The 11,850-nt window shown below is 49.2% G+C and overlaps 1 protein-coding gene across 7 annotated transcripts in view; it reads left to right on the forward strand.

Annotated features, from left to right (window-relative positions):
* Positions 1–11,734, forward strand: part of ITGAD (integrin subunit alpha D) — a 36,755-nt gene extending 25,021 nt beyond the window's left edge. For all 7 annotated transcript variants that reach the window (XM_039478170.2, XM_074382051.1, XM_074382053.1 and 4 more), the window contains 12 exons: positions 270–343; positions 569–710; positions 2,503–2,619; positions 2,732–2,811; positions 2,907–2,990; positions 7,362–7,440; positions 7,599–7,706; positions 7,818–7,895; positions 8,092–8,205; positions 8,347–8,448; positions 8,693–8,803; positions 10,234–11,734. In XM_039478170.2, coding sequence (XP_039334104.2) covers positions 270–343; positions 569–710; positions 2,503–2,619; positions 2,732–2,811; positions 2,907–2,990; positions 7,362–7,440; positions 7,599–7,706; positions 7,818–7,895; positions 8,092–8,205; positions 8,347–8,448; positions 8,693–8,803; positions 10,234–10,347 — 1,203 coding nt within the window. In that variant the 3' untranslated portion in view covers positions 10,348–11,734. The remainder of the gene's footprint in view (positions 1–269; positions 344–568; positions 711–2,502; positions 2,620–2,731; positions 2,812–2,906; positions 2,991–7,361; positions 7,441–7,598; positions 7,707–7,817; positions 7,896–8,091; positions 8,206–8,346; positions 8,449–8,692; positions 8,804–10,233) is intronic.
* The last annotated feature ends 116 nt before the right edge of the window (positions 11,735–11,850 follow it).

Consider the following 11,850-nt stretch of genomic DNA (forward strand, 5'->3'; position numbering starts at 1 on the left):
GTTATTGGCACTTAAGAATGTTGGTGGAATAATTGTTCCAGGATGACCTGGAAGTGACTCAACTGAACTTTACATCCCTTAATGCCAAAGATCTTGTTTTATCTTTCTCATATGCCAACCTCCAAACCGCACTTCCGCCCTCACTGGTGTCCAGTGAAGTCCTGGGGGCAGCGGCTTAGTGATGCTCAATGTGGGTGGGCACCTCTAACGAAGGGCTTGGAGAAAGACTAAGACGTAAGATGGAAACAGAATATACTGTTTTGCTGCAGCTCCCCTTTGAGAAGAACTGTGGGCAAGATGACCTCTGTGAAGGGGACCTGGGTATCACCCTCAGCTTCTCAGGGTGAGCTGTAAACTCCTTTCATATCCAGACCCTCGAGCTTCCAAGTCCCCAGCCCTCCTGGAATGAGAAGTGCTTGTGCTGCTCTCTGGCTGTCTTTCTAACAATCGTGTTGCCTGGGATGTTATCAGCCCAGAGCCCTGGAGTTCCCAGGGTCCTGCCCTGCCCTTCCCAGTTCCCGCCAATTTCCAGTGGAGTCCCACTCCCAGCCTCATCCTTCCCCCTTAGCCTGAAAACTCTGACCGTGGGGCAGTCCCTGGAGCTCAACGTGATTGTGACTGTGTGGAATGCGGGCGAGGATTCCTATGGGACTGTCGTCAGCCTCTACTACCCAGCTGGGCTGTCCCACCGACGTGTGTACGGAGCCCAGGTAACAATTGCTGCAGGCTCTAGTGGGAGGGAGCCTGTCTCCTGCCCCGGAGACCTGGGAGTTATAGAATGTTCTTTAAAATTCTTCTGTGGCCGGGCACGGTGGCTCAAGTCTGTAATCCCAGCACTTTGGGAGGCCGAGGTGGGTGGATCATGAGGTCAAGAGATCGAGACCATCCTGGTCAACATGGTGAAACCCCGTCTCTACTAAAAATACAAAACACTAGCTGGGCATGGTGGCGCGTGCCTGTGATCCCAGCTACTCAGGAGGCTGAGGCAGGAGAATTGCCTGAACCCAGGAGGCGGAGGTTGCGGTGAGCCGAGATCGTGCCATTGCACTCCAGCCTGGGTAACAAGAGCGAAACTCCGTCTCAAAAAAAAAAAAAAAAAAAATTCTTTGATATGCTTTCTCTTTCTCTCTCTTTCTCTGTCTCTCTCTCTGTCTCTGTCTCTCTCTCTCTCTCTCTCTCTCTCACACACACACACACACACACAGAGACAGACAGAGAGAAAGTGCATAAAGCATATGTACAGTTTAATGAATAATATTAAACAAACCATAGAGTTAACATCCAGGTCAAGAAATAAATCACTGCTGGCATCCCCAGTACCTTCTCCCCGTGTGCCTTTCCCCATCACAGATCCACTCTCTCGCCAAAGGTCATGATTATTCTGACTTTGTGGTCATCATTTCCTTGTATTTCCCTCTCCTTCTCTCGATCCCTCCCCTCCTCCCTTGCTTCCTTCCCTCCCTCCCTCTCTCTTTTTTTTTGAGACAGAGTCTCACTCTGTCATCCAGGCTGGAGTGCAGTGGCACAATGACCATTCACTGCAGCCCAGACCTCCTGGGCTCAAGCAACCCTCCCACCTCAGCCTCCTGAGTAGCTGGGACTACAGGTGCATGCCACCACCACCAGCTAATTTTTTATTTTTTATTTTACTTACTTATTTTTTAGAGACAGGGTTTCACCATGCTTCCCAGGCTGGTCTCAAACTCCTGGCTCAAGTAATCCTCCTACCTCAGCCTCCCAAAGTGCTGAGATTACAGGCGTGAGCCACTGTGCCTGACCATATTGTTTCTGTGTGTGCGTCTTGTTTAAAAAACACTTCCAGGTTATAAAAATAGCTCCCTATATTATTTTCCAAATGCTTCATCATTTTGCTTTTTCACATTTAAGTCTTTAATCCATTTGGAATTTATTTTAATTTATGGAGTGAGGTAGGGATCCAATTTCTTTTTCTTCTTTCTTCATTCTCCTCCTCCTCTTCCTCTCGTTCTTTATTTTTCTTCTTCTTCTTCTTTTTTTTTTCTTTGTATGAGTCCATTTTCCTTGCATTGATGGAAATTGATTGAAAAGTCTGTCATTGGCCAGGCGTGGTGGCTAACAACTGTAATCCTAGCATTTTGGGAGGCCAAGGTGGGCGGATCATCTGAGGTTAGGGGTTTGAGACCAGCCTGTCCAACATGGTGAAACCTCATTTCTACTAAAAATACAAAAGTATTAGCTGGGTATGGTGGCAGGCACCTGTAATCCCAGCTACTCGAGAGATTGAGGCAGGAGAATTGCTTGAACCTGGGAGGTGGAGGTTGCAGTGAACCAAGATCATGCCATTGCACTCCAGCCTGGGTGACAAGAGATTCCATCTCAAAAAAAAAAAAAAAAAAAAAAAAAAAAGTAAAGAAAAAGAAAAAGTCTGTCCTTTTCCCTGCTGCTCTGCAGCGCCACCACTACTGCGTATCAAGCCCACACATGCACGTGGGTAACTTTTTAAAATTCATTCAACTCCTCTAGAAGCAGCCCCATCAATGCGCCCTGCGCCTGGCATGTGAGGCAGTGCCCACTGAGAACGAGGGCCTGAGGAGCAGCCGCTGCAGCGTCAACCACCCCATCTTTCACGAGGGCTGTAACGTCAGTGCCTCCCCTAAAGTCCCCATCACTGCCCTCCTCCCTTGTCCCGATCTGTCCCTCACTCCCCCATGGCCTTCTTTTTGTCTCCATTCCTTCCTCCTTCTTCCCTCAGGGCACCTTCATAGTCACATTTGATGTCTCCTACAAGGCCACCCTAGGAGACAGGATGCTGATGAAGGCCAGTGCAAGCAGGTGGGTCCAGGCCAGGGGTCCCCTACCCTCCATCTCATGTCCCGGCTAGACATCCCTCTCCTGGATTCCTTCCTGTTGGTCCCCTCTCTCTCCAGTGAGAACAATAAGGCTTCAAGCAGCAAGGCCACCTTCCAGCTGGAGCTCCCAGTGAAGTATGCGGTCTACACCGTGATCAGCAGGTGCCCAGTCCCTGGCCCTCCCCTTGGCCCTGTGGCCTTCCTCTACGTCTGGTACCTCCCTCTGAGTCCCAGGCTGTTCTTCCAATGATGTACATCTAAGCTCTGCTGTCTCGGGACAGCTTTGTGGGTGAAAAACCATATATAATGATGTTTATGCCGCATAAAGATGTTTCTGGGTCGGGCGCTGTGGCTCACACCTGTAATCACAGCACTTTGGGAGGCTGAGGCAGGTGGATAACCTGAGGTCAGGAATTCCAGACCAGCCTGGCCAACATGGTGAAGCCCCATCTCTACTAAAAATACAAAATTAATTAGCTGGGTGTGGTGGCACATGCCTGCAATCCCAGCTACTTGGGAGGCTGAGGGAGGAGAATCACTTGAATCCGCGAGGCGGAGGTTGCAGTGAGCCAAGATTACACCACTGCACTCTAGCCTGTGTGACAGAGCAAGACTGTCTAAAATAAATAAATAAATAGCTGGGCGTGGTGGCACGTGCCTGTAATCCCAGCTACTCGGGAGGCTGAGGCAGGAGAATCTCTTGAACCAGGAGGTGGAGGTGCAGTGAGCTGAGATTGTGCTACTGCACCCCAGCCTGGGCAACAGAGCGAGATTCTGTCTCAAAAAAAAAAAAAGTTTCTGTCAACAATGGACCCCCATTTATGACAACGGTTTCCTAAAATTGTAATGGAGCTGAAAAATTCCTATCACCTGGTAATGTCAGCAGTTGTAACGTTATAGTGCAAATCATTGCCTTTTAAAAATGTCTAGACACACAATTACTTTCCATTGTGTTACAATTGCCTACAGTATCCAGTAGAGTAATATGCCACACAGGTTTGTAGTACAGGAGCACTAGGCTACACCACATCACCTAGCTGTGCAGTAGGCTCTACCATCTAGGTTTGCAAACTATGAGGTTTCACAATGATGAAATTGCCTAAGGCCAGATGTGGGGCTCACACCTGTAATCCTTGCACTTTGGGAGGCCGAGGCAGGAGGATCACCTGAGGTCAGGAGTTCAAGACCAGCCTGGCCAACATGGTGAAACCCTGTCTCTACTGAAAACACAAAAATTAGCTGGGCACAGTGGCACATCCCTATAATCCCAGCTATGGGGGAGGCTGAGGCAGGAGAATTGTTTGAATTTGGGAGGCAGAGATTGTGGTGAGCCGAGATTGCGCCATTACATTCCAGCTCCGGGGTGACAGAGCAAGACTGTCAAAAAAAAAAGGAAGGAAGGAAGGGGAAAGAGAGAGAGAGAGAGAGAGAGAGAGAGAGAGAGAGAGAGAGAGAGAGAGAGAGATTCCCTAATGATGAATTTCTCGGAATGTATCCTTAGTGTATTTGTAACCTAGTAATATATACATAGCTCTTGCTGCTTCTCTCAAATTGACTTGCTGGTGGGACACACATACTTTGCCACCGCGGAGCCTTTCCCCCCTCCCTCCAAAAGGAAAGCTGTTTCTTCTTCTTTTTTTTTTTTTTTTTTTTTTTTTTAAACATGAAACAAATCTTGTCCTTTGTACCAAGTGTGAATGTGCTGAAGCAAAGCTGCTAGATGCAGATCAAGGCTTTTCTGAGCACCCTGAATTGGGGAGCTTGTGCCCAACAGGATATGGTCTGTCACCACACGGAGGAAAGGTCAGGTTTCTATAAAACTCAGAGTGGTGCAGAGGTGTGAGAAACTGTTGGGAAGGTCTCTAAGAGCCCAGCTGAGGCGGCACAGGAAGGGTGAGTGTAGGGCTGAGGGCAGGAGGGTTCTCTGCAGGGGGGTGGAGGTTCAGGGGCAGGCCAGGCTGGATGCAGAGCGAGGCATCCCACACACTGTGGCTGAAAGCCCGTAATATTGCCGTGGGACAGTTTGCTGCTTCTGCTTTTGTTTTTTTGTTTGTTTGTTTGTTTTGAGATGGAGTCTCGCTCTGTCGCCCAGGCTGGAGGGCAGTGGTGCAATCTGGGCTCACTGCAGCCTCCACCCCCCAGGTTCAAGCAATTTTCCTGCCTCAGCCTCCCGAGTTGCTGGATTACAGGCATGCACAACCACGCCTGGATAATTTTTGTAATTTTAATAGAGACGGGATTTCACCATGTTGGCCAGGCTGGTCTTGAACTCCCGACCTCAGGTGATCCACCCGTCTCAGCCTCCCAAAGTGCTGTGATTACAGGCATGAGCCACCATGCCTGGCCACTGTTGCTTCTGATGTATGAAGTTGTTAGGGGAAGGAGAGAGAGAGATCAAGGAGTATCATTCTCCTTTCAAGCCACATGTAAGTTTCCCTTTCTATCCACAGGAAAATACTTACAATAAGAGCTTACAGTTATATATACCCATGCCAGGCATCGTTTCAAGTTGCTGTTGTCTTACGGTGGTTTTCCTGCATTGTCACAATACTTTACATGTATTTACATTTATTTGATTCTCCCAATAATTAAATTGTTATCCCCATTTTCACCAACAAAGACATCAAGAACTGAAATATGTTCCTCCTGTCAATCTCCAAGTAAGCAACAGAACCAGGAATCAGACCCAGACAGTTTGGCTACAGAGTCCGTGCCCACAGCCGTACATGGCATGCCCCTCTGAAGACTGGGGGAAGCTGGGTGGTTTACTTAGATCTGAAAACAGGCTTAGGCTGCGCATGGTAGCTCATGCCTGTAATCCCAGAACTTTGGGAGGCCGAGTGCTGGGATTACAGGCATGAGTAAGACCTCATCTCTAACAAAAAATAAATAAAAAGGAAAATAAAATTAAATTTAAAAAAATGAAAAGAGGTTTAGAACTAGATTTTAAGGTGAGAAAACAGAAGCATAGAGAGAAGGGTTTGGGCTAGGGGCACAGAGCACAGCCAGCATACTTAGGGAAAAATAAACCCTAAATTTATGGAAGACTCCCTGTATGCTGGCACTGCCAAGCCCTGGTCACAACTCTACGACAGGGAGACGCTATGTTGGAATCCCTATTTTATTTTATTTTATTTTGGAATCCCTATTTTAAAGAGGGAAAAGCTACAGGCTCCAGAGACGTGAAGTGGCTTGCCTTGGTGACTAAGCTAGGAAGTGGCAGACCTGAGACGTGAACCCAAGCGGTTTGACATTGGAGCCCGTGTTCTTCATCATCAGGCTGATAGGGAGTAGAGTGCTGGCACCCAGAGTTTCCGTGCGGCTGGTCTGGCTGCTGCTTGCGAGGTGCAGGCCCCCCCTCTGCTGGTCTGCTTGCTTTTGCCTTTTTTTCGTTTTTTTGGGTTTTTTTGAGACACGGTCTCACTCTGTTGCCCAGGCTGGAAGGCAGTGGTCACAGCTCACTGCAGCCTTGACCTCCCAGGCTCACACAATCTCCTGCCTCATCCTCCTGAGCAGCTGGGACCCCAGGTGTGTACCGCCATGCGCAGCTAATTTTTATTTTTTTTTTAATTTTTTGCAGAGATGAGGTCTCTCTATGTTGTCCAGGCCAGTCTCGAACTCCTGGGCTCAAGCGATCCTAACTCTCTAAGTGTTGGGATTACAGGAGTGAGTCACCTCGCCTGGCCAGCTTGCTCATTTCTAGTAAAACTTTAGATGTTAAGTGGTGAGAGGGCAGGGCGTATGGCTTAACTTGAATCCGCAGTGCCAACGCACAGCCTGTGTTTGCTGAAGGATGGTTACATGGATAGACCCCACCCGCCGCCTGGAACACTGATGTCCCTTCCACAGGCTTGTGTGTCCTGCCTCAGGACAGATTAATCTATGTTCTTCACTCCCACCATGAAGGGGCCCTCACTCCATGTCTTCCTGAGTGACCCAGCTCTCATTCCTAGAGCCCCCTTAGGCTAGCTTGTTCTGGTGCAGTCTCTGCAAGCATTACCAGAGGCCAACCACTACGTACTGGAGAAAGCAATGCAAACACCTTTGCTCCATGTGAAAATGTTTGAACGTTAGGAGGGGTGAGGCTTAAGTTGGGCCTTTAGGTGTAGATTTCCAAAGGAAGAGAGAGTAAGAATGTTCCAGGAAGAGCTGGAGCAAAGTCACGAGGCTATGAAAGAGCCAGTGGTGTGCAGGGCAGAGGTAGAGGATCTGGGTGATTCGAGGGACTCTGGAGGGACGGGTGCTGAAGCCGAGGTGGCAGAGATTATGTGGGACCATCTTTCATTTATTTATTTTGAATAGGGACCGCGTCTATGTTGCCTTAGCTGGTCTGGAACTTCTAGGCTCAGGCGATCTTCCTGCCCTGGCCTCCTAAAGTGCTGGGATTACAGGCATGAGCCACCACCAATAGGTGGGACCATCACTATTTCCCTGAGACATCTTCGCGGCCCAACAGAGCTCTCTGCAGTAGGACAGGGTACAACTGGGGACAGTTTCAGGTCTGTTTTTCACCAACAGGTTCTCTCTCTCCAGGCAGGAAGAATCCACCAAGTACTTGAACTTTTCAACCTTCGATGAGAAGAAAATGAAAGAGATAGAGCATCGCTACCGGGTGAGAGCCTAGGGAGTATCCACGTCTGCCTTCCACAGCGTGGAGAAAGCTGGAAGTTGGTGGAGAAGATGGAGAGGCGCCTTGGAGTGGGGCCAGGAGGGAAGTGGGACGTGGGAGGCTCCAGGGACCACAGTAGCACTGTGCACTGTTTCCTGCAGGTGAAAAACCTCAGCCAGCGAGGTCTGGCCGTCAGCGTTAACTTCTGGGCTCCTGTCCTGCTGAACGGTGTGGCTGTGTGGGATGCGGTCGTGGAAGCCCCAGCCCAGGTACCCGCCCACCTCTCCTCTATCTCCAGACTGACATCCCACAGCACCGCACTCCCTCTTATCAGGGACGTGTTGCTCATTCTGTGGCTAAGTGCTTCTCTCTCTCCCCAGAGTCTGCCCTGTGTATCAGAGAGAAAACTTCCCCGGCATTCTGACTTCCTGACCCAGATTTCCAGAAGTCCCGTGCTGGTGAGAAGGGCCCTGAACCCCCATCGCAAGATCAGCCCCCACTGGGGTACCCCGGGAAATGTACTGCTATAACTGTCATCCCGGGAAATGTCCTATAACTGTTCATCTGTCCCCCACCCCAAATCTGACCATATTTTTTCCTATGGTTCCTTCCTCAGTGAAGAACCCCTCAGCTTCACCCCTCTTCTGCCCCCAGGACTGCTCCATTGCTGGCTGCCTGCGGTTCCGCTGTGACGTTCCCTCCTTCAGCGTCCAGGAGGAGCTGGACTTCACCCTGAAGGGCAACCTCAGCTTTGGCTGGGTCCGCCAGGTGCGTGGGTGCAATGGCAGAGCCCCTGCCCCGGACTCAGGCGGGACCTGGCATGTCTGTGCCCATCTGCAAGCCAGGCTGTCCCCGGAGCTCTGAGCCTCCCCAGAGCCAGTTCCATAGGTTTCCCCAACCCCTTTGCAGACGTCGCAGAAGAAGGTATCCGTCGTGAGTGTGGCTGAAATGACATTCGACACATCCGTGTACTCCCAGCTTCCGGGACAGGAGGCATTTATGAGCGCTCAGGTAGAGACTGTGTCGGGGCAGTGGCCAGGCTGGAAAGAGGGCCCCTGGGGCTCCATCAGCTGTGCTGGGTGGGGGTTTGTAAGCCTGGGAGAGGAGGGTGAAGGTCTTTGGGCAGGACAGCTGTCCCTAAAGTCTCACCCCTTGGAGCAGGGACTCGGGGAGGAAAGGAGGGAAATAACCATTGGGGAACCTGGGAGGCATCTGGGATGGCAGGAGGCCGGGTGCTCTCTGATCTCTAAATCAGATGGAGACCGTGCTAGAAGAATACAAGGACTACAATGCCACCCCCCTCATCATGGGCAGCTCTGTAGGGGGTCTGCTGCTGCTGGCGCTCATCACAGCTGCACTGTACAAGGCAAGTGTTTAATCCCACTTTTTTTTTTTTTTTTTCTTTTTTTGAGATGGAGTTTCCACTTGTTGCCCAGGCTGGAGTGCAATGTGCCATCTCAGCTCACTGCAGCCTCTGCCTCTCGGGTTCAAGCGATTCTCCTGCCTCAGCCTCCTGAGTAGCTGGGATTACAGGCGCCCTCCACCACACCCAGCTAGTTTTTTGTATTATTAGTAGCGACAGGGTTTTACTATGTTGGCCAGGCTGGTCTCGAACATCTATCCTCAGATGATCCACCTGCCTCGGCCTCCCAAAGTGCTGGGATTACAGGCGTAAGCCAACACGTCTGGGCTTATCCCACTCTTAACATCACCAGAATCCAACCCAAGCCCTCCTACAGACAGGGTGGTATAGTGAGAACTCAGGTATCTGTGGAGGCAAGCAGGCCTGGACACACATTTTGTCTCTATCATGTACTCACTGTTTAATGTTAGGGAAGTCGCACCAAATCTCTGGATTTGTTTCTCTCTCTCTCTTTTTTTTTTTTTTTTTTTTTTTTTTTGCCTCAGTCACCCAGGCTGGAGTGCAGTGGTGCAATCTTGGCTCACTGCAATCTCCACCTCCTGGATTCAAGAGATTCTCATGCCTCAGCCTCCCAAGTAGCTGGGACTACAGGCACACACCACCTCACCCGGCTAGTTTTTGCATTTTTAGTAGAGATGGGGTTTCACCATGTTGGCCAGGCTGGTCTCGAACTCCTCATCTCATGTGAACCGCCCACCTTGGCCTCCCAAAAGGCTTGGATTACAGGTGTGAGCCACTGTGTCCGGCCATTTGTCATTTTTGAAATGATAATAATGCTTATATCACAGAGTGGCTGAAGTGAGAGAGAAAGAGGCCAGGGCACGTGCACAGACCTGCCTGCATCTATGCTGTCCTGCTACGGTCATGTGCGTACCTACTGTGCTTGGGGCCAGCAGATACTTGATATATGATAACTGTTGTTCACATAAATGTTCTTGCACACAAACATATTAGCTTAGCTGTCGTCTCCTCTTCTCTCTCAGCTTCTTCTTACTCCCAGCTTTCTTCCCGGCCCTCTTCCCCAGCTCTTCTTTTTTCTTTTTCTTTCTTTTTCTTTTTTGGTATGGAGTCTTGCTGTGTCACCCAGGCTGGAGTGCAATGGCATGATCTCGGCTCACTGCAACCTCCGCCTCCTGGGTTTAAGCAATTCTGCCTCAGCCTCCTGAGTAGCTGGGATTACAGGCGCATGGCACCACACTGGGCTAATTTTTATATTTTTAGTAGAGATGGGGTTTCACCATGTTGGCCAGGCTAGTCTCGAACTCCTGACATCAGGTGATCCACCTGCCTCAGCTTCCCAAAGTGCTGGGATTATAGGTATGAGCCACCGTGCCCAGCCTTACCCAGCTTTTCTAATTTACTTCCCCTGATAGCTTGGCTTCTTCAAACGCCACTACAAGGAAATGCTGGACGACAAGCCTGAAGACACTGCCACATTCAATGAGGAGGATTTCAGCCGTGTGGCCCCAAATGTGGCTATGTCCTAATCCACTTTTCTGTTTATCTCTACCCCTGTCAGCTGGTCTTCCTTGCACCCATAAATCAACTTACATGGATACAACTTCTGCATAGATCTGCACTGGCCTGAGCAACCTACCAGGTGCTAAGCACCTTCTCAGAGAGATAGAGATTATAATATTTTTACATGTCTGTCCACCTTTTTCAGCAATGACCCACTTTTTACAGAAGCAGGCATGGTACCGACATAAAATTTCATATGTATAAGAAATGTCACATGAAATGAGGGTGTTTATAGCACACTTTCCTTGCATGGGAGAGCTCTAGCCCAAGGACCTGAGTGCCAGTCTGGGAATAACTGGAGAAACCTATTTGTGGGCAGTGAAAAAGTTCTCTCACTTTCTATGGCAACGGATGCCTGAGGTTGTCTTTTCTTTTTGTTTTTCTTTTTCTTTCTTTCTTTCTTTTTTTTTTTTTTTTTGAGACAGAGTCTTGCTCTGCCACCCAGGCTGGCGTGCAGCAGGGCAATCTTGGCTCACTGCAACCTCCGCCTCCCGAGTTCAAGCGATTCTCCTCTTCTCAGCCTCCTGAGTAGTTGGGACTATGGGCACATGCCACCACACCCGGCTAATTTTTTGTATTTTTAGTAGAAATGGGGTTTCACCATATTGGTCAGACTTGTCTTGAATTACTGACCTTGTAATCTGCCTGCCTCGGCCTCCCAAAGTGTTGGTATTACAGGTGTGAGCCACCATGTTCAGCACGGTCATCTTTTCTTAATAGGGCTGAGAGGTGTATCGGGGAGAGGGTCAGAGAGTGTGTGTGTGTGTGTGTGTGTGTGTATGCGCACACACACAGGCACGCCTTGATCATGGGTTTCTGAACACACTTCAGGTTCCTCCATAATGGCAAGACTGTCCTAGGGCAGACTCACCTAGGAGGTAAATGTGGGAAGTAGAAAAATTCCTCTTCGAAGTTTCTTTTCTTGTTAAAGAATAAATCCTTCTTGCTTGTTGTTAATAACTCTTTGTTAAGCACTATCCTGTGTAGCTGTTAGACATGCTTACAGGCACATAGTACATTCTATGTCCTTGAACTTTAACCAAAATATCTGTGCCGAACGTGCCCCCAGGCATGTCCCCACTTGCAGCCTATGCCCTTTCCTTATTTGGACTTCCTTTCTGTTCTCCATTGCTTTTACCTTTTTAGAAAAGTTTTAAGTTGTTAGCGAATCAGGTTTTAGTTTAGATTGTGAGGTCTGGCTCCAACCAATGGAGATCAGACACAGCAGTAAGGACAACCCCAAATGTGTAAGGGATAAATATGTGTGTTTTCCTTTGTTTATTGAACTCATGTGGTAAGATGGCTAGTGAGGGCATCCTTCCTGCAGGAAGTAAAAATTGCCTTGCTGAGAGATCCTTTGTCTCAGTGCGAATTTTTCTTTGCAGCACTGAGCATCTGTTTCCAACATGAAATGTCCAGAGCTCATCTGAACTCCTATCCCCCTTGAATGGGGTACCCAGAAGCCAGGA

Source organism: Saimiri boliviensis, chromosome 12 (assembly GCF_048565385.1).
Source record: "Saimiri boliviensis isolate mSaiBol1 chromosome 12, mSaiBol1.pri, whole genome shotgun sequence".
Lineage (NCBI taxonomy): Eukaryota > Metazoa > Chordata > Mammalia > Primates > Cebidae > Saimiri > Saimiri boliviensis.